Genomic DNA, 24,272 nt, shown 5'->3' with positions numbered 1-24,272 from the left:
AAGTCTCATGGGTTTGGATGTGTTATTGTCCTAAAAGGAAACAAACTAAAAAATGTTTTTTTCAATAGGTTCGGGCCAAAAAATTGAAAAAGGACTGAGATATTAACTCACGGTACTAATCTGCATCAGAATATGCCTTAACCCGCACACCCCTAAAGATCGCTATTAACACAGCCGGGTTGAGTTAATCAAAGTATTTAAATCGCTGACCATGTTCGTCCGCCTTTTTCTGACTGGGGTGTATCGTCTTTAATCTCGACGATACCAGCGATGCCACATGTTTTTGTGAAATGTCTGTAGAAGAATAATTAAAATGTCTGTAAAAGTCTGTAGATGGTTGTGTAAATCCCATTTACACTAGGTTGTTACTTTAAAAATAGCTTGAAATTAGTAAACTATTGTAAATGAATTCGGATCAAATTATTCTAGTGCAATTTTGTTAAACACTGTTACTCTTTTAAAAGTCTGTAGATTTCTGATTACGTCTGTAGGAGACCATCAAAAGTCTGTAAAATACAGACATGTCTGTAAATCTGGCATCGCTGGACGATACTCACAAAATAGGACTCTAAACAAAATATGCGATAAGTTTTGACAGCCGGCCTGTATTTCTCGTATCTCGACAGAGATTGTGTCCTAAAGTATTTGTTTTGCATATTTTGCTATATATTTTGTGTACTTTTGTACTTACGATTTACAAAAAATCAATTCATTTTAATATGTCTAAGGAAGTAAAAGCAGTGCTTAAAGAAGCTCGTGAAGCAGTAAAGAACAAAAAGTTTTCCGAAGCCATTAAACTATGCAATGTGAGTACTCAAAGAACTAGGTATCGTATATCCCTGGTGGTTTGGCCTTTTATCAGGCCAAGTAAAGTTGCAATATGCTGAAATATTAAATCTATTGAACGAAAATTCATGAGCTTTTTTACTAAAATCGTCACCCTGTATCTGAATTGGTTCTGGTTCAAGCTATACATAAAATACTGTATGTATAAAATGACCGGTGCATTTTAAATTTTTATAGTAAATTAGAAAATCCCCGTATTTAAATTTATTTTTATACTAGAAAATCCTGAAAGAAGATAAACAAAACTACATGGCCTTGCTACTGATGGGTGCTTGCTATCAGGACACAGATAAAACAGAAGCTGCTAATTATCTGAAACAAGCTCTCACGTACAGTAGCGATCCAACTGTTCCGCTTCAGGGATTGATTAATTGTGTCAGTAGTAAAGAGTTACCGGATGTATGTGAACGACTACTTCAACTAACACCGTGAGCACCTCATTCTTTAGTGTTGTTATCCCTTATTGAACAGTCTATTTTTTCAGAGAAAAATACTCGGACCTTCACGCCAAACTATTAGGCGCTGCCAACAGTGGAGTCCAAATAGACAAAATCATAAACATTCTCGAAAATGAAACAAAAATTGAGACAACTTTTGAAAACCGAATAAGCTCTGCTTTCAATTGCCTTTCGAAAATTCTTAAAGATCCAACATTGGAAAACAAGTACGAATTGTTGGCGGAGCGCTGTCTAGAGAACGAGACAAAAAATATCGAAGATCCATTTCTGAACGAAAATTTCAAGCGTTACCTAAAACTTCTATATCGTCTGAAAATCTACGACAAGCTAATTGTCAAAGCATGTATCATGCACGAGCGTTTCCAAAATGACATCTATCCCCTGGAATGGATCTGCAAAACATATGCAGAGCAGCTCCTTGATCAACAGGAAATAGTTAAATTGTTGCCAGCCCCTTTGGAAAAATACTTGAATACAGCAATTCAGATAAACCCAAAATCAGCTTTAGCCTTAGTTGCCAGAGGTATTCTGCACTATGAAAGAGGAGAAATGCAGGAAGCAGAGGAAATACTTCAAAAAACTGACGCAATTCAGCCAAATTGGGGCATTTGCCTTAATGTGCTTGCAGAAATATATAGCATCCGAAAAGCATATGGGCTTGCTGAAAACATCTATAGGCAGCTCAAGGTTGTCAATATACATTATTATATAGCTCTAATCGAAGATGGTAGTGCTGAAAAGCTTCAGGAAGCTTCACTGTACAGTTCGGAGCTATTGAATAAACACGAAGACTTTCGAACGTTGTTTTATAGCATCAAGTTGCAATTAGCGCGTGGTGATATGGAGAAAATAAATGAAATGTTCTCTAAGCTAACAGCATTGACTGTGCCCTCTGCTCAATTCGATTACTTAGAAGCGCTTCGCTTTAAGGCTGAAGGACACCCAACAAAAGCGCTGGAGATATTAAAACAGCACGATACTGACTGTGAGTGCCTTTTGGAATTATCAAAGTTGCATTATGAAGCTAATGAGGTAGAGGAAAGCTTCATGTGCGCATTAAAAGCAACTAAACTTGAACCCAATAACGCGAAATGTTTTTATGCTCTCGGAAAGATTTACCATCATAACGCGGATAATATTAGAGCACGTAAATGTTTAGAGAAATGTATTTCACTTAACCCATCGCACAAGGAGGCAATCATTCTGCTTAGTTCACTATATCGTAATGCGAGTGAGTGGGACGCCAATGCGAAGCTACTGGAAAATTTGGTTAATCTTTCCAGAGGCTCCGGAACGACATGGGCGCATCTTCTGCTTGCCTTGCACAATCTAGGTCAACAAAAATATGACGAAGCGATTGCCGCTTTTCGTACGGTGATTCGATACGACGTAAATAATATCACCAGCTGGGAAGGATTAGCCGATGCGTATATGGGCCGGGGCTCCTACACGTCGGCAATGAAGGTATTTGAAAAAATCGCTGAGCAGAAACCGGATAATCCTTATCCGAAGTTACAGCTGGCGAACATTAAAAATGTATGCTATACATGGTGACAGACTGTAGATGGAATTGTACGTGAAACTGTTGTTTCAGATTTTGAAGGAGCACAAAGAAGCGGTGGTCTTATTCGGCGAACTGTTAATGGACAATGATAACTATTTCCCTGCCGTAAAAGGAGTTGCCGAATCACATGCAGGTCTCTGTTATCACAATGTTGCGCAAAGACTGATCGGTAGAAGCCGCGACCATGCCCAGCTCGCAGTGGATCACTTCACGAGGTAATGATGTGAGATTGCCACAATTTTAGCTATTCTCATTTTTTTGTTAGGAGAAACTTTGTCACTGCGACCACAATTCAGGTTATCTTTTGTGGCTGTCCCGGTTTGCTCTATATGTTACAAATTGCCCGAATCCAATTTAGCTGAAAGCGATTTTGTTTGATCAAATGTGTCCTCCCAACTGGGTAGTACATTATTAATGTAGCTAAGGATCCGTTGGGGACAGGTAAGCCATACCTCGTGAAGCGTAATAAGATACCTTCTGAAGTATCGCTTCCTTCGAATAAACAGTACTGTACAATGACAGAGAATATGTTCCGAGGTCTCGGGCTCGTAGTTACAGAATCGACAAATGTAATTGTAACTTTTGTCAATTTTTGGCAGGACAATGTTCCAGAAATAAACTTGTAATTATAAATCTTTTCGTTTTAAGTCCATTAGTTTATTGGCTCTCGTTGTTTCTGAATGTATGAATTTCCTAGCTTGTTGGGCGCCACCAGTCGTTTTGTAGTTGGTCTCTTGCCTAAACTGAAGGTCCTAGTTTGATGGCTCAGATAGATATGCCTAGAAACGGTTCTGGTCTTCCTTAGTGGCTAACACGGCTTTGAACGAACCAAAAGCAATAAGCACTAACATCGCTTGTGCTAGGTAACCTTCGCTCTCGTGCTGTAGGATTCGAAGAGCTAACAGAACAAGTTAGCACGATGAGCTAGCACCATGAGCTAGCTCGGTAAGCTGGCACGAGCAAGCTCGGTGAGCTAGCACGAGTTAACTCAATAAGCTGGCATGGTAAGCTTGTCCGATGAGCTAGAACGGTGCAATGGTGTAAGCTGTGGAACGAAAGAATAGGACAAAGCAAGAAATATGCGTTGAAAAATGTGCGACAGGTTGCTGAAAAAACGATGCAGGCATCATTACTCACACTAACGCGTTGTTTTTGTAATGTACTTTGCTATAGTTGAGCTATAGCTCCGTGCAGCGTGCTAGCCATCACCGTGCTAGCGAGAGCATTCGCTCATAGGTGCTCGTGCTACGTGCTAACTCTAGCTCATCGGAAACCAGCACAGGCACTAGCTCAATGAATTTAGCTTTTATGAGCCAGTGCACAGGAATAGGACACGGAGCAGCACCGTTCTTGCACATGCCTGCCTCCTAGAAAACTGTAAGCCCTCTTTCCCGTTGATATCGCTTCTTTAATTCTTGGTCCGTAGACTCCCGAGCCAGTCAGCTACATCCCATATCTGACGATCCACTATGTGGACCTCATATGAGATATCGAAGTTCGGTTTAGCCTCCATTTTATCTTGAACCGTCGTCAAGACAGGGTTTAGTTTGAGTTTGTTTATTATACTCAGGCGACCATTAAAATCCCCTTTACCACTCTCAAAGAGCCAAATCTCGTCTCCCCCATAATATGTTCGTGCAATGAAGGTAGATAAAGCATGGCTTCTATTGATGTAGTGGGTTTAGATCTCATTGCGTCTGTGATCCTATCCTATCCTCCGGGCTGAGACAGCATGTTTTCCCGAAGAGTTTCCCAATCAAAAAGGGCAAATTGCTGGCTAACGGGGAGCTATTTGCCAACTCGGATACGCTCCTTGCGCTTCAATTTGCCGGCAAGTTGAGGGCAAATAGGGAGTGATCTCAAATGCAACATTTGGTCGATATGCCGGCGTCATTTTTTGCCGCCCTACCTGCCTTTAAATCACCTCCAAATAGCCCACGGATCGCGCCATTTAATCGCCCGTGATTGCCTAATATAAAAATCATAAATAATACTTATTTTCGGATTCATTATCCACTCACATAAGCTTATCAGCATACTAGGCAATCACCGCCAAACTATAGGAAGAAGCAGTGGTGAAATTGGTATTGCACACCAAAATTTACCACAATCTGACGTACGTTAAGACTTCATGTCAGGGATCTTGTTCTACTATATTTACACACGATTCCACAATTTCCCACACGTTGGCTAAATGAAGTCTAGTCACTAGACAAACAAAATACAAGCGAGAACACGTGAATTGTTTAAAAAAAAAACAATTTTAAACTTAAGCCAAATATGAACCGCCATGTCAGAAAAAACACGAAAATCAACCAAGTCCGTTTCAGCCGCCAGAAAATTTGTCTATGTATTGAAATTGACTTTAAGTCGCATCCACAAATTGCATTTGCATTTCCTAGGGGCAATGAGCTCAGGCAAGTTGAGTCAAACGTCAGTGTTTAAATCGCCTAACCATGTTCGTCCGCTTTTTTTGACTGGGTTAATGTACGCCCACAGTGCTGTAGTTGTTTTATTAACAGCGTATGTTAGGTGCTAGTTTCAATTTAGTTTTTTGTCTAGGATAACACCTAGGTGTTTCTTCTTCTGCGTAGTTAATTGTAGTTCCACTGAGAGTTGAGGGAAGTTTTTTTCCTAGGGGAAAACGGTAGAATGACCTTTTTTCAGGGTTCACGTTGAGGCCTGCTTTGAAATACCAGGTCATGATGAAGTTCAGGGCTAATTGAATTCGATCGCTTAGTATATACAGATTCATGTCTTCCCCTTACAATCAGGACAATGTCATCTGCATATTCAACAATCTCGAAACACATTTCAGTCAGACCAGAGCCGGGGGAAAAATAAACCTCGCTGGGGATAGCCTCTATTGGCTGTTATAGTTGCTTTCGTGTGTCTCAACGTGACTGTGTTCTCTCGACTCTTGAGCTTTGCAAGACAAATCAACATGGGGAACGTGCCATTTGAGCCAGATGCTACTAAAAGGTGTTGATAGCCCATTCAATTAGAGATAGTGTGAAAATTTGACAGGCCAGTTGCTGTGATGTCTCACAAGTCCTGTTAGGGCAAACTCCATCACAGTCCTCACCTGTCGAATTCTCGTCTTTCCTAACCGACACAGGAAAGTGGGTTTTCATTAGAACAACCAATGTTTCACTATTGCTAATTTTGAGAGAACCATCGCCTTTTTTTCACTTGTTCTAGGCTGTTTGTGTGATCCTTTGATAAGGCCTTTCGAAGGCGAACTGCCTCTGGAAAGATTCCGATGTTTTCACAAAACTCGCGCATTGATATTTTTAACCGTTTTTAATTTTTTTTTAATTTTGATTATAGAGGTTTCAACCTTATTCGCCTCTTTTTTAGCCGTTCTCAACTAAGCTATGTATTTGGTAAGAGCGGTCCTGTGGTTTCACCAGTTACCAGTAATCTTCGCTTTATTGAACAGACACCCAAGTGTTGCTAGATTTTCATAGGAACATCACGACATACAGCCCTCGTTAGAATAGTGTAACTGTCATTATAGGCGGTTATGATCCTCTTTTGTAGGACGTTTGCCGCATTATCCAGATCTGCTGGAGATTGGATCTTACTTCCCGTTCTTTTCGACTGTTCCAGGTGTGACCGGAATACACACCAATTTGTTTTCCTTTATGCTATATTTTTTTGTTTTCGTGATTTCACTGTATTTTTGTATTGTGAGTTTATTGGCTCCTATGGCAAACATTATGTGTCTGTGATCCGACAGACTTAGTTCGTCAGAAACGTGCCAACTTTTTATCTTTTCCGTTTTTTGATCGCTACATAACGTGACGTCCAGTACTTCGCTCCTAACTACGTTCATAAATCTAGGTCCATCTCTCTTCTTACATACATTGACATCATTTGAAGAAAGGTGTTCAAGTAGGTACTCACCTCTGGTATTTGTATTCGTGCTACCCCATATTGTGTGATGTGCATGTTTATGCTTCTGCAGTACTTTATGCGAGCATCGATTTCAGAAGGTGGAGCTGTTTTTGCATCACCAGCGAAATAGACAAATGCGATCACAATTTCCTGCTTGCCCTTAGACGTCGGTGCCTCCACTGTAATTACAACGACGTCTCGTTGAATAAATTCTGTAATAGGAGATTTTATTGCTCCCTTTATCAAAACTGCACCTCTTTGAGTTGGTTGGTCTTTACAATATACTAACTTGTGAGCTGAGGAATCTAAGCCAAAGATTGTGTGTTTATTTTCCCACGGCTCCTGTAGAAGAGCGGTGTCAAGGCGCTCTTCGGCGAAGCTCCGTGCAAGGACTCTGTGTTCTCTGTGAATGAATTGTAACAGATTTTAAATTATTTCTGATCATCAAACAACCCATTAATGTACACTAGAACAGGAATAATAACTGGCAGAATAGTCGCAGAAAAATTAATATTCGAGGACATTACGGTTATTAGCGCTATGATTTATTTAATAGCTGGTTGATCCGCTTCAAACTCAGAGGAGATCAAAAAAAGACAGATAGGGAAATAATGCGAAGTTTTAACTCCATAATTGACGACTTAGCACATGTTGTTAGGAGCATGGACACTGGACTAGACAAACTAGAGAACTTGACGTTTCATACTTCGAGCCAACAACAGACGCAATCCTCCTCCCGAGGACCGGCGTTTACTTGGCAGACAGTTGCCAATTCGTCCGATTTTGCAATTTTTTACATCGCGGGACGGATCAAGATCCCCAAAGCTATAAGCTCCAGTCCTATCAGCCAACTAAAAAAAAGATTCGTTAAATTGTTAATCGGTTTATATACGCTATTAAGTTACACGAAACTATGTCGAAGACACCTGATCACGAAAATTGAGTCAGCAAATAGTTTTTAGCTGTCTTTTTTGGGTTTGGGACTACTTTGCAGTGTATGTGTAGATTCAAATAGAATAGATGCATAAATGCATACATTTGCCCCTTGAATAATACCTTTGTGAAGCTGTAAAATATTTAGGCTTTAATATCTCAAAACATGTTTAATTGCAGAGCAATAAAAATGAAGCCCAATTTCATATGCCTATGGAAACAGTTGGGTAATGTTTTGGATACTGTGGCCCAATTCCCCAAGTCGAAGGCTCATATCTCGGTGGAAGGAGCGTTGGCAGGAGTTTCCCACAGGAGACAAACTGTGCTAGAAGGTGATAAACTGTTTGAATTAGCTGGTCGCTGTTACAGTCGTGCAATACAACTGAACCGGGAAGATAATTCATTGTGGTATGAGCTAGCCTCGAATTACTATCGACGAGCGTTAAAATATGGCGAGAAGGAAGAAGATAGTAAAAAAATGCTGGCATCCGCCACTGAATGTGCTAAACAGTCTATAAAGTTAGAACCTAGTCGGTGGCAAAACTGGAATCTTTTAGGAGTTATTTGTGCCACTAGACAGGTTAATAATTTAGCACTGGCCCAACACAGTTTTATTGAAGCTATATCATTGGACAAAAAAACGGCAGCAGTTGGATGGTCAAATCTTGGAGTTCTATACCTGCTTCAAGGGGCAACCAGTTTGGCAAACAAAGCATTTAGTAGGGCTCAACAGACGGACACAACTTATATGAATGCATGGATCGGACAGGCCATAATTGCTGAGCAAATGGGACAAGTCGACGAGGCAATGGATTTATTCCGTCACTGCACTCAACTTGGCTATCATCCGGAATCCTCATTGGGATATGCACACTGGGTTTGCTCTGTTTTGAATGATGCCGACTATCGAAAAAATAAACGGTTTCAATTTGCCATAGAAAACATGCATGCCCTGTCGGTTTCACACGACTCTATCACCTGGCATTGTGCTGATAAAGATGATGATGCATCTGCGGAAGCACATCGATTTTTGGGCTACATAAGCAATCGCCTTGGATTATGGAAAACAGCTTCGGATGCCTTCAGGAAAGCATTGTTCAAAACAGACGGAGTTAAAAAAGATGAAGTTCTCTGCGATTTGGGGTACTGTCTGTTGAAACAGAAGAAATATTCTGAGGCTGTGGAATGTTACCAACAGGTAGGAGAGGCAACCTACGCAGCTACAGTTGGAAAGGCTTTAGCTTACTTTAAAGCGGGCCAATACGAAGAGTCTTATGCCGAATATGAAAGTGCTCTGAACTGGTTGGCGACATCGGACCTAGAAAAAGCGTATGTGTTGATCGCAATGTCTGCCATGGTCTACGTCTTTCAGGGTGAGGCAGATGCGAAAACCATCCTCTTTCAATGGTAAATTGAACCAAAGTTTCAATTTGCAACTCTAGTAATCCAATCATTCTTTTCTAGTATTACTCTACCTGAACCACCCATGCATGCGCTATTTTCAGCCTGTGCACTTGGGCTGCTGCATAAAGATACTGTTCTCACAGAGCTTGTCATAAAAGAGCTACGAAAGTATGAAAATGATCCCAAACATGGTCACCATGTCGCCTATCTAGTGTCACAGTTTTATTATACAAATGTAACTATAATTATAGTGTTAACAAAGTTTCATACAAATGATTTCCTTACTAATTTTCAGAAACAAAAATCGCAATCTCTTGCCTATTTAATTTCGCAAGTACACAAATTTCCAGATCGCCCAAATCTCCGTCAAATATTGGCGATTTCGTTGTTGAAAAACCACCGAACACCAAAAAAGAACCTGGTTCTGGCAAGCCGCATTGCAGAAAGTGCTTTGATACTGGATCTACAAGACAGAAAAGGCAGCACGCGGGCGGAAGACGCTGCTAAATGGTTGGCAGTTGCTAGTGAAGCGGCTCGTCCAGTGGACGAACGACGTCGTAGGATACTTGCGCAGAAAGCGGTACACGTGAATCCCACCTGCAAGGAGGCGTGGAGTTCTCTCATTAGGATTTTGCAATCTAGAACGTAGGAATGCGGAACGTAGGCCTATTGAAATGTTCCATATATACATTTTGTAATCACGTTATATTTCCTGATCAAGTGCTTAATTTATTTCAATAAATATTATTGCTTTTCTACTTGGAAGAAGTTATCATATAATAGATATATTTAATATGTGTGTCTATGAATACGATGCGCACTGAGTGCACCAATGTTCTCTGATAATTGCATTTTATTGGTCTGCTCGTCGTATGTAACTCTAGTGGTTTCCATTGTTCTGCAAGCCCTAAGCTGAACGATACATAATCAACAGTATCGGCTGATTTCAAGTTTTTAACGTTGATAGTGTCATTAATATTGAACCTGGGACACTGTGTAACCAAGATATTTACTTCACCTTCGGTTACATGAGTCTCAATATTCGAAGCAAACAGGGAGCACTCCATAACTCATGTTTGACAGGCTCTGAGATTTATTTATTTATCACGCACATCAACAGGCCGTACTCGGCCCCAATGATGGAAACTTAAACTAATTACATCTAAAAAAACTGCAGGAATCGATTTCTTAAGCCATTATATCCTAGTGTATGAAATTTCATACGCAGAACTATCAATCGTTTAACGCGTATTTACTGCAGAATTTTGGCATCTAACTGCTTTATTATTGCACTAATCTGCCGTTATAAGCTTAATTGTCCCATGTTCTATGGGATTCCCTATATACATGGGACAATTATGCGTAGAACGGCAGTAATGGGATCATTGCACCTCATATTTCATTGTGACACAAGACAACTGCCATTTTCTATAATTTTATTTACATTTTTGAACAGTGTATAGTTGGGCCAAATGGCGGCTGAAAAGTAAGCAATACATTCAATTGAATTTTATTGTTGGAATTCGTGCTAATAATTCCATTATGTGACAAAACGTTCCTACAGGTGCAAAAGAAGTGTTGTCTATCAGAAAATCCGAAGAAATATGTCAAACAACTTAAAATTTGTTTTTATTTAAGCGTACGAAATTTTTTGCGCGAGATATTTTCATTTTCAAAACCATTTTAAGCGGTGATTTTATTTTTCCCATAATCTTTGATACATTTTTTGGTGGAATTGAAGATATCACTGCGTTTGGCTCACTTTTTGAAACCCCTGGGTTATAATGGGTTAATGATATCCGAGACAAATGAAAGTCGAACAGGTGCGACACACGATTGAAGAGGCGTTGTAGTCCCGTGATAGCGGCATTAGCTGTTTGAATAGTTCGTCGAAACGGCACTCTCAGAAGAACGTTTCCGCGTAACGTTCTGGACCTTGCTTGGATGTTAACTCACAGTAAGACAGTAAATGTCTATATTCAAACTCAATGGGATCTTTTTTTCTGGAGAACGATATCACAGAACATTTCGCCGGATTCAGAATCATTCGGTTGTTTTCACATCGAAAGTGTCGAATTGCTGCTGCAAATATTGTGCGTCCGTTCGGCTCCTAATTCTGTTGAAAATTTTTAGATCATCTACATACGACAACCGTGGTCCTTTCAGCTGATAGTTTACATCATTGAAATAGAGTGAATATAAATGGTCCGAGATGACTTTCTTGCGGAATACCAGACGTTGCGGAGAACAGTTTGGAGTATGCATCACCTATGTTCACACTGAGTTGACGGCCACCGAGATAAGATTGAAACCATCGCAGGAATGATCCACTGAAGCCAAGTTTTTCCAATTCAACGACTGCGATATCGTGATTGATTTTGTCGAAAGCTGCAGATAAGTCAGTATATATAACATCAGTTTGTTGATTCGCATCGAAGCCTTCGGACACAAAAGAGGTTAGAGATAGTAGATTCGTCGACGTAGATCGATTCGGCATGAATCCGTGTTGGTCTTTAGAAATATATTCCTTACAGTAAAAAAAACACTGATATACACTTTTTCAAAAACACAGCAGGGACACCATCTGGCCCAGGAGATGGCGATGCTTTAAGCATGGATGCTGCTGATACAATATCCGAGTGCTCCACACGAATCTCACTCACTGACCGTTCGAGTTGGGCCACGCTCCTAGCTGCAACGTCAATCTGCTGCGAGGACAGTCTCACTGACGAACACACTCGCAAATTTAGAGGCAAACAATTTGCATATGGCTTGTGAATCATGCCCAACTTCACCATTCAAAAATATTGTAGAAGGTAAGCCGGTTTCTTTCCGCTGCTCATTGACGTATCTCCAAAACGACTTAGGATCCGACTTAAGCTTACGTTGTATTTTTCGTTGATAGTTTGAAAAACAAAAACTGTTCAGTTTTTTAAAATCGTTATTGAGCCTTACATAATAAGCTCTCAGTGACAAGCTACGGCGTTTGGTGAACTTTCGTAATGCTGCTCTTTTCGCAGTTTTTAGCTGACGTAGCTCGGCTGTCTGCCAGGGGGGTTGATCACTTCCTTGATTACACTTTGGGACATGACGATCGATAAGGTAGCTCATTATATGGCAGAACGTTTCAGCGGCGGAGTCCACATCATCCTTGCTTAGCACAGAATCCCAGTTAATACTTTGTAAAATATTCAAAATGCTGCTATAGTCGGCCCGCTAATAATTGTAACACACGGTGGGCGCGTGGCTCGAAAACTTCATAGACGGTACGTCCTGGAGTGTAAGATGTAGAGGCGGATGGTGGCGAACATACTTTACTAGCAGGGTGAGGGCGGTGGAAATATGCGGCGATTGATCTCTGGCATTAACGAAGCATAGATCTAAAATCCGGTCGCTCTCGTTCGTGGTGCTGTTGATCTGCTGAAGTGTAGCCGTGCTATAGCCATCCAGAAGAGTAATGCTGCCAGGATGAAAAGATTCGTCTGGGTCGGGTTGTAGAAATCCGTTATGAACGGAACGCCACTTTATTGTAGAAAGGTTGAAATCGCCGAGAATCATGATTTCGTCAGTGAGTTGCGCTATCGCGGAAACAGAAATCAATGATTCAGAATGAGAATCAACTAGTGCAGAGTCGGGAATATTGTCAGGAGGGAAATAAACCACACATATATATATATATATATATATATATATATATATATATATATATATATATATATATATATATATATATATATATATATATATATATATATATATATATATATATATATATATATAATGTTCGATTTCCCAATTTTATCGCTGCCCATACTTGTTCGATACAGCTCCAAGCGTCATTTGTTATATGTTGAACATTTAATCCACGACGCACAGCGAGCAAAACACCGCCACCGGAGGATTTGTTGCTGTTGAGAGGGTTAACATCACATCTGAGAATCTCGTAGTCAGAGCAAATCACCTGGCTGGAAAGAGTCTGCTCATTTAGCCATGTTTCTGTCAATGCGATGATGTCGTAACAGCAGTCCGAGGTAGCTAGGCGATAGTTATTTGCACAGGAATTCATGCCTCCCACATTTTGATAGTATAATACTATGTTTAAACTACAGAGTTAAAACATGTTATAATAATTAGCAACAAGAAAAATGTCATCAAGATAGCGTTAAAACACGTTTTAACTCGTAGTGTGAACGTAGTATAAGTGGATGGGCGACGATTTTAGACACGGAAGGCTGACCGGCACTCCTCGATTCATTCGTCTGGAATGTACACCGGGGCGACTGGAATGACTGCTAACAGCAGAAGGGTGAACTGCATTAATTGGTAGCACCCGTGATGGAAGTTGGAGTGCTCCTCAGGAGGTTTCCAGCTGACGGCTGACTTATTAATTGACAGTCGGAAGCATTCGAGCTAGAACAAACAGTTCCATCAGGAAAAACGGTTGATTCATCAACATAATTTTTAAAATACTTGCCAAAGAGGGCAATTTGAAAGATATATAAGTTGTTGGTGAATGAAATCGACTAGCACTCTGTGTCGTTCGGCAATTTTACCAACGAAGCTGGACTGAAATGGAATTCGTATTGAGCTCTTGACGGCCGGTATCACGGACACTTATGCAGTTTCCTGGTTGAAAACAATCCCATTGGCTTGTGCCGTCTTTCTTTATTATTTTCCACCAAGTAATTATGTATATAAGCTGTAGAAAAGTTTGTACAGGTCAAGGCTTGTGACTTTCGTATCGGAAGAAAATAGGTTTCAAAATTCGCATTCATCAATGTTAAGATAACAATTTACAATTCAGCCTTCAAATTTGTTTATACAAGTTTCCTACTTTGAGGAAGCTTAGCAATTTTTCCTCGTTGTCTCCGTCGTTGCACAATGCTCGTCGACTCAATATCGTACTTTTTCCTTGCTTCGTCGTACTTCCTGTAGTAGAGTATTACGTGTCGAAGGTCTACAGTTATCCCGCAGTAATCGCAAACTGGAGGGGTTTCTTTCTTCAGCGGAAAATCGTGTGTTATCCTGGTATACCCTATGTGTAGCCAGGTAAGCACTCGCTGCTCGGCCGAACTCTCGCGGTTAGTCCACTTTACCGTGACGTGTCGAATTTTACTTCGCGAAGCTGTACTTCAGTCGACGCTGACCACCGCTGGTACCATTGATTTCGGATAGCTGTTTAGGTTTGATTAACGACGTCTGCTCCCGGAACGGCTATATTCAGTAATGTCCCTGGCTTCTCCTGCGAGTCGGTCTGCCTCTTGGTACCATTGATTTCGGATAGCTGTTTAGGTTTGACTAACGACGTCTGCTCCCGGAACGGCTATATTCAGTAATGTCCCTGGCTTCTCCTGCGAGTCGGTCTGCCTCTTCGTCACCATGAATACCAGTATGACCCGGAATCGAGCACCGCTCGATTGGACGATTTCGAAGCATATTCTGAATCTCCTGGATTCACAGGGGGCTAGTATGTGCCAGCTTCGATTACTGATAGACAGCTAGCCGAACACGACATTATTAACGGCGGAGAAGACACTGCATTGCGGCGGAAGACCAACCGATTATTGATAGTGTTCTTCAAATACTCCCGCACCTACTGTGTTATCATTTTTGGAACCATCGGAATAGATGATAATTGAGCGACTGAAACTATGTATTAGGAGCCCCTGAACAACTAGACGAACGATTTCCGAAGGGTCTCCAGCTTTCACGTATTTCTTTACGTCCCACACGATCTGGGGTTTGATTTTGTACCACTTCCGAGCGGTTCACCACGTGCGAGTACAAATGTTGGGAAGGGAAGATCCGACCACCTCTGTCAAACGACCGGAAGCTCGGCATTATCCTTGCTGTTTGCGGGTAGTCAATCGTGCAATAGTATGGAGAACGAGCAAATCGAACGACAAAGTACCTGCTTCAGACATTATCGTACTGTTGTATGCAGGTGCGAGCGTTTGGATGACGGCATCTTCTCCTATGCTTACGAGCCCCACGCCGTAAAGCAGTCGTGAGGTGATAATTGCTGGCCCCATTTTGAGTAAGGAGGCACGATGACCACGTGATAGTCTGAATCCAATCATTTGCAACAGGTTTAGTCTGGATTCGCACGCATTCTTCATTTTAAAGTTAGCTTTGAAGTTGAGCGATCGGTCGAGAGTAATCTCGACAACACTTCCCGACCGGCTTTTACTGCAGACTGGAGTTTTCGCTTGAGTGGTTGGTCTTTCTTCCCTCATACTAGAAGCAGAATGTCGTCAGCGTACAGCTCAATCTGTACGGAATTCGGAAGCACGCGAAAGTTTAGTTGATGGGCACGAGAAACAGCGTAACCGAGAGCACTGAGCCTTGTGGCATACCATTTTCCAGCGGATGTGCTGGCGACAAATGCTCCTTCACGTTGACCTGAAACTTTCTTTCTGTCAGAAAACTGTTCAGGATGTTTATCCTTCTTCCACGTATCTGCCATTTCCGTAGTGTTCGTAGGATGCCATATCTCCAGAAGTGTTTTCGCTGAAGCATTGGATAACCGATGCAGTCCGGTCCTGAAAAGCCACTTCGTGCTCCGTCGAGCAACCACAGCAGCTCATTTAGAGTGAAGTCGGGATTGTAGATATCGGTATCTGGCGAGAAGTTTATGCGGTTTCGTTCAGCCTTTTCCTTCGCTTTCTGGAACAATGACGAATTGCTGGAGGCAGCGGATCTTTCGCTATAGTGTTGCACCAGTTCTTCTGCTATTTCTTTTGGCTTATCCGTGTAACCACTGGACCGTTTGATGACAGTTGGTCGATGCTGGCGTTTCCCTCGCAACGTGTTCACTATCTGGCACATCACCGATGTAGTTGAACTTGAAGATATCTTTGCGACGAAGTCTTCCCATGATCTTTGCTTAGCGTCATGAAAGCTTTTCTGCGCATCCGCTTTCCGTATACGCTACAGTGCTCTAAGTACTTTTTTCCGTTTTTTAATGGCTGCTTTCACCTCCGGACATCACCATGGAACCGTTTTCCGACCAACTATGCAGCTAGTACGGGGTTCGCGGTGTTTGCTGCTGTAATCAAACGGTCTACGAAACAGTCGATTGATATTTCAACGCCCGGTCTAAAAGCGTTGGCGGTCAATCGCTCGTAGGTTGTCCAATCTGCTTCGTCGTAAATCCATTTCTGTCTTTTCATTGGAATGGTGGACAGTCTGGGAATGGAAACAAGAATGGGAAACTAGCATTTCCGCTAGAACATCCTTCTCTTCCATGTTAATCAGATCGTAGCAGGAAATTACGCATCTGTTTACGTTTAGATTCGGATGGGTTTCAATCAATACTTCAGTGCCGTCAATGAGCTGGTTCAGTAGGTCGAACTTAGTAATTTGGGCAGGGTTTCGAACTCGAAGGATATACTGTATCCCTTGGTCCATGTACTCCAGCAATCTTCTTTTACTTGACCCTCCCGGATCACCATTGCTAGCGACCGCCATCTTGATCACACCACCACACGTTGTAAAATAATGTATGGCACGATCACATCCAGAGCGCGTGAATGAAAGTCAGGTCGGGTAGGCACAGCGATTGTTTACCTATAGCACCGCGTGGGTAACGCTAAAATGTACTTATTTCAGCCATTTCTTCAATGATATTCACCAATCTTTCACTGTTTACCACTAGAGAAACAATTCACTCGTCTATTCGTTACAAATCAAACTACGAATATCACGAAAAACACCGAAAAAAGTCTGTTTATTTTGCAAATGCGCTTTGCTGAATCCGTGCGGCACGGTGTTTCCAACTTAATTTAAATTGTGCATTTGATAAAAACAAAACTTTATGACTTTTGCGGTATATACGAAGGATTACGTCGCGGGGAAACTCTAAGGTTCCTCAAATAATATTAATGGGTCTGGGTCATTGGGTATAAGGGCGTTTGACATATTTTTTATCTCCAAGAAAATAGACAATTTAAGACTGTGAGAAGTAATTTTATTCGGCATAATATAAAGTCGTGCTACTGCTGACAGTCTTTTCGTATACATATTTTTGTGTTGAGGAAACCCAGTAATTTGTGGGATTTTCGATTGATTGACACCGGTGTAGTGGAGTGCACTGGTTCTGCACTTTCTAGCAGAAAACTAGGTATGTTCCATTAACACTTCTACTAGAAACTGCAAAACCAGTGCACTCAACTACACCCGGTGCACATCAATCGAAAGTTCCATTAGTATAACGGTCGCTTGGCATAGGTATATCTATTGATAAAGTTTTTAATTACCAGAGTTTTTGATTTGGCTTCACTTCTCAATAAGTATTATTCTAAATGTCCCTTAACCCGCAATAAGTATTATGCCAAATGTCCCTTAACCACCAATAGATATTCGTATTATACCTAACGTCCATTATGCCAAATGTCCCTACCTTACCCAGCATTATACCAAACCCGTTATGCTAAACGTCCATTATGCCATATGCGGTACAACCGTCGAAGGCACAGGTCAGCGCCATCCCGTACAGTTCCTGAACTGTTTGAGCTGAAATAGTAATGTGTGTTGGTGCTACTTACTGATTTCATTTCAGTGGGAGTGATGGTCTTATTTCATCTCTTAAAACTTGATGCATTCGAAGTTGCAGCTTACCGCCTCTGATCTATTCTGGCATTTCGACACCATTAGTCGATTGTCTCATAGAATCGGGATCTTTGTCGCGAATACCAAATATCTGCAGCGAAAAAGACATATCACTTCATACATATTTCCTAATCTTATAATCAACAAAGGCTGTCTGCCGATTTTAATTCAGAAATGCTAATGATGTGGCCACCAAGAATACGTCGGACAACCTTTATTGACCCCCTTCGACACAAGTTTGACCTTACTGAGCCATAACGTGGGTGACGGCGTGAAAACTGCCGAATAGGGGTTGAAAACAGCTTGATGCAAGATCTGGTTCAAATGTGTGTGATTGCCTGGGATAGTTCCATCGAGCCTAGCATGCACACCTTACACAACTAGACTCACTATTCTCCATTCTCCCACATCAACACAACACAACAAGAAAAGACTAATCCGACACACTATATGACACATACTCTATGTTTTCAAGCTGGGTACAATTCATGATTATTTGCAAATTATGTTATACAGTACATACATTGCAGCATTCGCCAGATTAATTTTCTTTCATAAATGCTCGTTCACACTTGGTTGCCGTGTCGTCTCAACAATTTCCACATGACACACATTCTGATTACGCATGTTGATTTTCTTTACTGAATATTGATATATATTTTCTTGAAGGTTTTGTACGTTTTACAATGTTCGTTGAATCACAATAGCATCAGTAAAAGTACTGATAGTAAAAAGCGTCAGCATAAATTTGTTTCTTCTATAATAGATTTTAATCATCCACAATCACAAAAGCTGCTTTCTACTTGATATGCAATGTGGCTTACTTTTTCCAGAATTTTATTTGAACAATGCACCGAACGCGTACCTAATATATAATAACATGCTATCTAAAAGTCGAGTTTCGTTAATATCATTGTTTTGAATATTTTTTGACTACAATTCCCATAAGGCTCCGTTCTTAATTGAGATTCTGTCAGTTTCGGTATTCGATGGTTTCGTGAGAAATTGTACCTTCTTGTATAGATCACAGGGGATGGTGCCTTCTGTAAAATATTCGTGTGTTTATATTCAGGAGCAGGCAATATAAGCTAAAACTTGCATTTATGCTAAACTATGTATTTAGGTACATCCTATTGTGATGATTTTCGATCGAAAGCTTAGGAAGGCAGAAAGCAGAGCTAAGGATGTATAATATGTTGTGGGTATAATTAACTTTCAATGACACTTTGAAACAACAGACAGAAAACAGCTTTGATAACCAAATTACTAACCATTGCCTAAAACATTACGAAGCAAAAATAACATTTTGATTTGAGATATGCATTTTTTATCGAGAAGCTTAGCTTAGGAATTGAGCATTCGATGTCTGCTTTAATTTATAATTAATGATATTGCAATATTCTTGGGGACGCCATAGTTGTGTGGAAAAAGACCCTAGAGCCAAAAATGTCTCAAAGATTTTCCGGATTATGTCGTTGCAATACGCTATTGATTTTAAGTCGCAAAGGTGATAGATCAATTTTGCCAAAACGAGGCAAGGAACCGAACCGCTTGCTACTGCCGATTGCCATTGAATCGGTATCTTTTCGACCTGAGTTTTTTTCCTGGTATTTGCTAGATGAGGGAGATAGGCTGCGCGCAATAGTAGCATACTTTTGATGACGCTTTGGCGTCGTTTCCGGAGGGTTATTTTCACTATTCTTTGTTGGGGAGGTATCAGTTACGATTAGCATAGGATTCGGTGGGTCAGACTGTTCGAAACTGAGAGTTCGACTGCTTTGCTTTGCTCTACTGCATGGAGATTTTTGGGCTGATTTATTGCAGCGTGAAATTGGAGGTCTTGATTGAGGAGAACTTTTTCGGTGACTATTTTTAGGAGCTGACATAGCGACATAGTGGTTTTCAACTTGTTGGTCGAACTTTCTGGTGGTTGCCTCACGATTCTTAGGACTTTTGTTAGAAACTGAAATTTTTACGTCTCGCTGTTGTGCTCGAAAATCTTCGTTTGGGTAGTAAGAAGGTATTTTATCATCGATCGAGTTTCTGGGTTTACTAGAGCTACAAACACTACTCCGGTTGCTGTAAGTACTACTAACCCCACTGCTTGTTGAGCTTGATCGACTGGTCTCATCTTTGTTCGTACAATTGCTTTCCATGTTCATGTACAGTGATTCCGCTATTACAGGTTCTTCTGCGTTCTTGCTGCGTAGTTCGATGGCTGTGAGTTTTTGACGATTGAATCCTGTACCAGAAGCTCCCATTTCGCAGTAGCCAACTAGCGCAGAGTCGGTTAGAGGTGATGGCAAATATTCCTTGGGCGTAATGGTGCAATTGAACCCGACCAGGTTCACTGTCGATGAGTTGCATGAGCTGTTGAAGTTGGCAACTATCTGTTCTGACACATTCATCGCATTACAAGTTTGTTGTTCTGCTATTAGCAAATTGGCCATAGATTCTTCTATTGAGGAACAATTTAAAAACTCAGACGATACAAAGCAATCCTCTTCAATATAGTCCACTTCATTTTTTATGTAAAATTCCGAACTACACGAGCCTTCATCAGAAAGATTATCCGCCATCATCTCGTTACTGCCCTTGTCACATTCCACTTTAAGTAGACTGAGATCTGGACTGGAGAAACTGTTTCTCTTATTTTCGATTAAACGCAGATGAGCAACTTTTTCGCGGTAGATAACTTTCTGTCTTCTCGGTGATGGTACTTTAGTGGACGGCGATTCTTTTTTGTGAGATTTACTTTCAGAAGTAGGTAAGCTTGCGGATCCACTGTTGGTACGACGTCGACCGAACATGGACTCGAATAATTGCCAATGTTTCTTCTTTTTCATGAAATCCACCTCAGGAGTGGTGAATGATCGCTGCAATTCGAACTCGTTTGTGTTAGACCTTGGTCGAGGGGGTAGTGGAGGAGCGATGTCTTCATCCTTTTCTTCTACTGTCTCGTTGTTCCTGAATATTGTAAAGTATTATTTCAGTACGATTTTCCAAAACGATGGAAATAAGCGTATATAATGTACTTACATCCTAACTTCCTCTCCAATGTCAGTGAGTTTCATCTCCTCATATATACCGGAAGCAATGGACATCCGAGGACCACTCGCAAACACTGATGATCTGGTAGGGTCGAAAATTTCCTCGTAAATACCGGACACTCCAGAGATTCGTCGGGACATGTTAGTCGACTGGTCAGGTACATTCGGTAGCGGTCCGAGAATATCGTGAACATCAGCCATGTTCTGCGTAATATCAAGATTCTGATATATACCAAGATCGTTATCGGCTGGATATGGTTGTATCTCCTGTCTGATTTCGTGTATCGGCGTTCGACTGGCTCGACGCAACTGTAAAATTTCCTGCCGGTACAGCTCCAAATTGCGGATCGATTTTTTCATCCAACGTAAATGGCGCTCGCATAGTAGCTGCGAGGGGAGGGCAAAGTATGCGCAGCAACGTTTTCGATTGTTCTTCCAAAACAGACCGTACGTGTGTGCTCGAGTGCGAGATGTAGCCATCTGAACCGTCAGGCCTGGAATATTGATGCGGACTATCAAATCCGTACTTTCGTCGGTGTGTGACTTGAAAAATGAAATTTTCATGTAGCAAGGAAAACATTTGACGGCTTCCACACGCACGAAATAACGAGTCCATGTCTGAAAAATAGATCCCTATATTCATTGAATATGACGTCTCTCAACACAAAGGACATAATGATTAGTAGAAAAAAGAGGCATTGAATTCATACGAGAGACAAAAGATCAGGAGGACGCTGTCTAACAAGTATTTCGTACCCAACATCAGCTGGACTAGACCTGATTATCACGGTTAAACAGCAATAAATAATAAGTTTTACAAATATGTCAACGACTAGTACACAAGACATGCGAAACCGCTTACCCTATATTCTCTTTTTGGGGTGAAGTAACCAAAAAAGGGTCCAAAGTGCTGGACCGAGGCGAGATGTTGGGTACGCGCAAAATGTATGTGATTTAACAACCACAGCCTACCCCTGATAAGGATAGGCAATGTTCGATTGGATTCGTTTTTTGACAGCTAAACCCGAATCCAATCGATACAAAATCGAATCTCCGCAGTTCTCTTTCTAGAGTTTTTTTCTAATCTCCACTACTAATTTGCATGTAAACATTAAACAATATCCGGGGCAACCAATAGTCTCCAAAGTTTGTAGACACTTGGGACCACAGAAGGAATTCAAAAATGTTGCCCTGGAAACGGCATATGATGCCGCTCTAAGATTTGAGAAATATGAGAACGACAAAAATGGTAAGCTGCCTAAATTTTTGATCTTAAGAAGCGCCGCGCAAAAAAACACCAAAAGGTTCAACTAAAACATTTTCTAACATACCTTAAGATGAGAGAACTCCAACTTCCGTTCTCGTATGTCCAGCTTCACATCCATAAACATGCTGATAACGTTCTCCTCCATTTTGGCTCGGTCCGTATATCGCTGCTGCTTGATCACCCCGGTGCTGCAGCAGTTGATTCTGTTTGCAGATCACGTCTAAAATCAAAATATTCGTTCAAAGTGCAAGTAATAATCATTACCACCAGAAAGGTTCGAACGTAAGTAAATCAATCGTTATTTATCGCCGTCTTGAGCTCCATACAATGTCTGTCAGATCACTAAATTGCGCGGTCGAGTAAGCAAGAGAAAAATCTCACTTAATAAAATACACGATACGTACATACGAAAGCGATATTTTACACGGAGTATGTGACAATAGCCAATCAACCGATAAAAAAATGCATGTCTATTGACGTAAATGATAGTAGGTAATTAAATTACTCTATACTTGTGTGGGTCGATATCTGCCTTTTCATGTTACCTGAATATGAGACTTACACTATGGTCGTTTTTCTTGTGGTTCATTGAACAAGCTCCTATAAATCGTTCATTTTTTAAACTTTTCACTTTTATAAATATAACTCTTTAAAAAATAATCATGACAACAGTTAAAAACTATCCTATTCGGGAAATTTCACTCAACATTTGCAATATCGATTGCAAATATCTTTTAGTTGACAGATATAAAAATGTATACAATAACCACCACACCCGACGACCGATCAGTTCAGTATGTTTTTTTGCGCCTGCCCGGAATCGATCATCAACAACATATACACTGAACTAAACTTAGCCATTCAATTTGAATGAGAGATGTATAATAAGAGAATGTTGTAGATATTTAATTTCTCCGTACATATTGGTTTCATCGGCGAAAGAGTGCATCGAGTAGGTATCTGTTAAAAGAAGACACCATCATGAACTTAAGAATACACGCGAACATATTTTCGCTTCTGATGGCCAACAGGCGTTCGAGTAGGCCGAAGATTTTTCTTAAGGGGACCTTCTCCTGGATTCGGCGGAAAATCAATTAATATTTGTGAATTTTTATTGTTATTTATCAGTGTGCAATCTCAACTGTCAGCTGTCTTGACGGGTCTGGGTCAATTGGCATAAAGTCATTTGGCATAAGGTTATTTAGCATAATGGACATTTGGTATAACAATTATTTGACATAATGGTCATTTGGCATAATTTGGAGAATTGATCACACTTAGGTCACTATACATAACGGTCATTTGGCATAATTTTGAGAATTCGATCGTGAACCGACAAATGGGCGAAACTAACAAATGTACACAAACAGAGATTTGATTAATATCTGAAAGAGGATTAAAAATACTTTATAAAAAATATAAAAACTCATTAATAAATATTTCACACTTCATGAAAATCAATAAAAAACGAAACGGCGGATCCGACTTTCGACTGTAAACAAAAAGCCAGGCGGGTTACGCCTCTGCATTTCTAAGGTAGTGTATACAGGCGAAATTGACAGCATCATTGTTTACGAGGTCCGTAAACAGAATCGCCCTAAACAAAAACCAAGTGCTTGTTACGCCCAGGGGGAATAACAAATTTTCCCCTCCAGCGAGCACGGCGAAAGCCACATTTGCTTTTTGTTTTTTGGCGACACTGCAGGGCGAAATTGACAGTCGTCAAAACAAGATGGCGACTCAAAAAAGGCCTAATCAACATTTCATAACAACACTCGGCGAAATAATCTGTTTTCAATTTTATCAACGAAAACGTTATTATATAAAACATTTTAGTTATGCTTCCGAAAACTAGTATTGTTTCAAAGTGTTTGTTTTATTCGATAGCTCTTGAATTGGCACATGGATAGTTTTCGCGGATTAAATTAAAGATTGCGTGCGTATAGTTCAAAGCGTATATTATAACTGATTGCTCTCTCTCTTTTACTCTATATCGCTGCCGAGGGGCGATTCGATATTAATTAGTTTGCGCGATCATTCTCCCCCCGTTGACTCCACTGGATCAACCGACGGAAGTAGACAGATCTTTGTGATGGCTCGTCGATATTCGCCAGATGATGTCTTGACGGTCACAACTCGTACTACACCCTTGTCTCCTGGGTGAGTGGCAATAATACGTCCGATATGCCATCGATGGGGTGGAGCGTTTTCATCCTTGAGTACGACGAGTGCTCCTACTT

The 24,272-nt window shown here is 40.8% G+C and overlaps 2 protein-coding genes across 8 annotated transcripts; one reads left to right on the top strand and one right to left on the bottom strand.

Annotated features, from left to right (window-relative positions):
• The first annotated feature begins 588 nt into the window (after positions 1-588).
• Positions 589-9,863, top strand: LOC131683674 (tetratricopeptide repeat protein 37). The gene is made up of 7 exons (XM_058965858.1): positions 589-806; positions 1,066-1,274; positions 1,331-2,840; positions 2,899-3,083; positions 7,882-9,108; positions 9,166-9,340; positions 9,401-9,863. The coding sequence occupies exons 1-7, from the start codon at positions 720-722 to the stop codon at positions 9,752-9,754; spliced, it is 3,747 nt and encodes a 1,248-aa protein (XP_058821841.1). The 5' UTR covers positions 589-719; the 3' UTR covers positions 9,755-9,863.
• An 8,484-nt stretch (positions 9,864-18,347) lies between these two features.
• LOC131683675 (uncharacterized) lies at positions 18,348-22,837 on the bottom strand. Of its 7 annotated transcripts, none has more exons than XM_058965862.1 (4): positions 22,578-22,837; positions 22,097-22,252; positions 20,755-21,398; positions 18,348-20,682 (listed from the first exon to the last, which is right to left on the bottom strand). In XM_058965862.1, exons 2-4 carry the CDS (start codon positions 22,175-22,177, stop codon positions 19,167-19,169), a joined length of 2,241 nt encoding a protein of 746 aa, XP_058821845.1. In that variant the 5' UTR covers positions 22,178-22,252; positions 22,578-22,837; the 3' UTR covers positions 18,348-19,166. The 7 variants fall into 7 exon arrangements, with proteins under 7 accessions (XP_058821845.1, XP_058821842.1, XP_058821846.1 ...); XM_058965859.1 differs by having other exon boundaries at positions 22,595-22,837; XM_058965863.1 differs by lacking the exon at positions 22,578-22,837 and adding an exon at positions 22,437-22,516.
• Positions 22,838-24,272: the final 1,435 nt, after the last annotated feature.

The sequence above is a fragment of the Topomyia yanbarensis genome, chromosome 2 (genome assembly GCF_030247195.1).
Source record: "Topomyia yanbarensis strain Yona2022 chromosome 2, ASM3024719v1, whole genome shotgun sequence".
Lineage (NCBI taxonomy): Eukaryota > Metazoa > Arthropoda > Insecta > Diptera > Culicidae > Topomyia > Topomyia yanbarensis.
Note: the sequence above shows the minus strand (reverse complement) of the source record. Positions and strands in the feature narration are given on the sequence as shown.

What these genes read in the sequence shown, in the direction of transcription:
- LOC131683674 (XM_058965858.1), top strand. Translation starts at nt 720, where the DNA reads ATGTCTAAGGAAGTAAAAGCAGTGCTTAAAGAAGCTCGTGAAGCAGTA. An exon ending in AAGCCATTAAACTATGCAAT is followed by an intron (nt 807 to 1,065) that starts GTGAGTACTCAA and finishes TTTTTATACTAG; the next exon opens with AAAATCCTGAAAGAAGATAA. An exon ending in CGACTACTTCAACTAACACC is followed by an intron (nt 1,275 to 1,330) that starts GTGAGCACCTCA and finishes CTATTTTTTCAG; the next exon opens with AGAAAAATACTCGGACCTTC.
- LOC131683675 (XM_058965862.1), bottom strand. Translation starts at nt 22,177, where the DNA reads ATGGAGGAGAACGTTATCAGCATGTTTATGGATGTGAAGCTGGACATA. An exon ending in TGGAGTTCTCTCATCTTAAG is followed by an intron (nt 21,399 to 22,096) that starts GTATGTTAGAAA and finishes CAATGAATATAG; the next exon opens with GGATCTATTTTTCAGACATG. An exon ending in ATTGGAGAGGAAGTTAGGAT is followed by an intron (nt 20,683 to 20,754) that starts GTAAGTACATTA and finishes TACAATATTCAG; the next exon opens with GAACAACGAGACAGTAGAAG.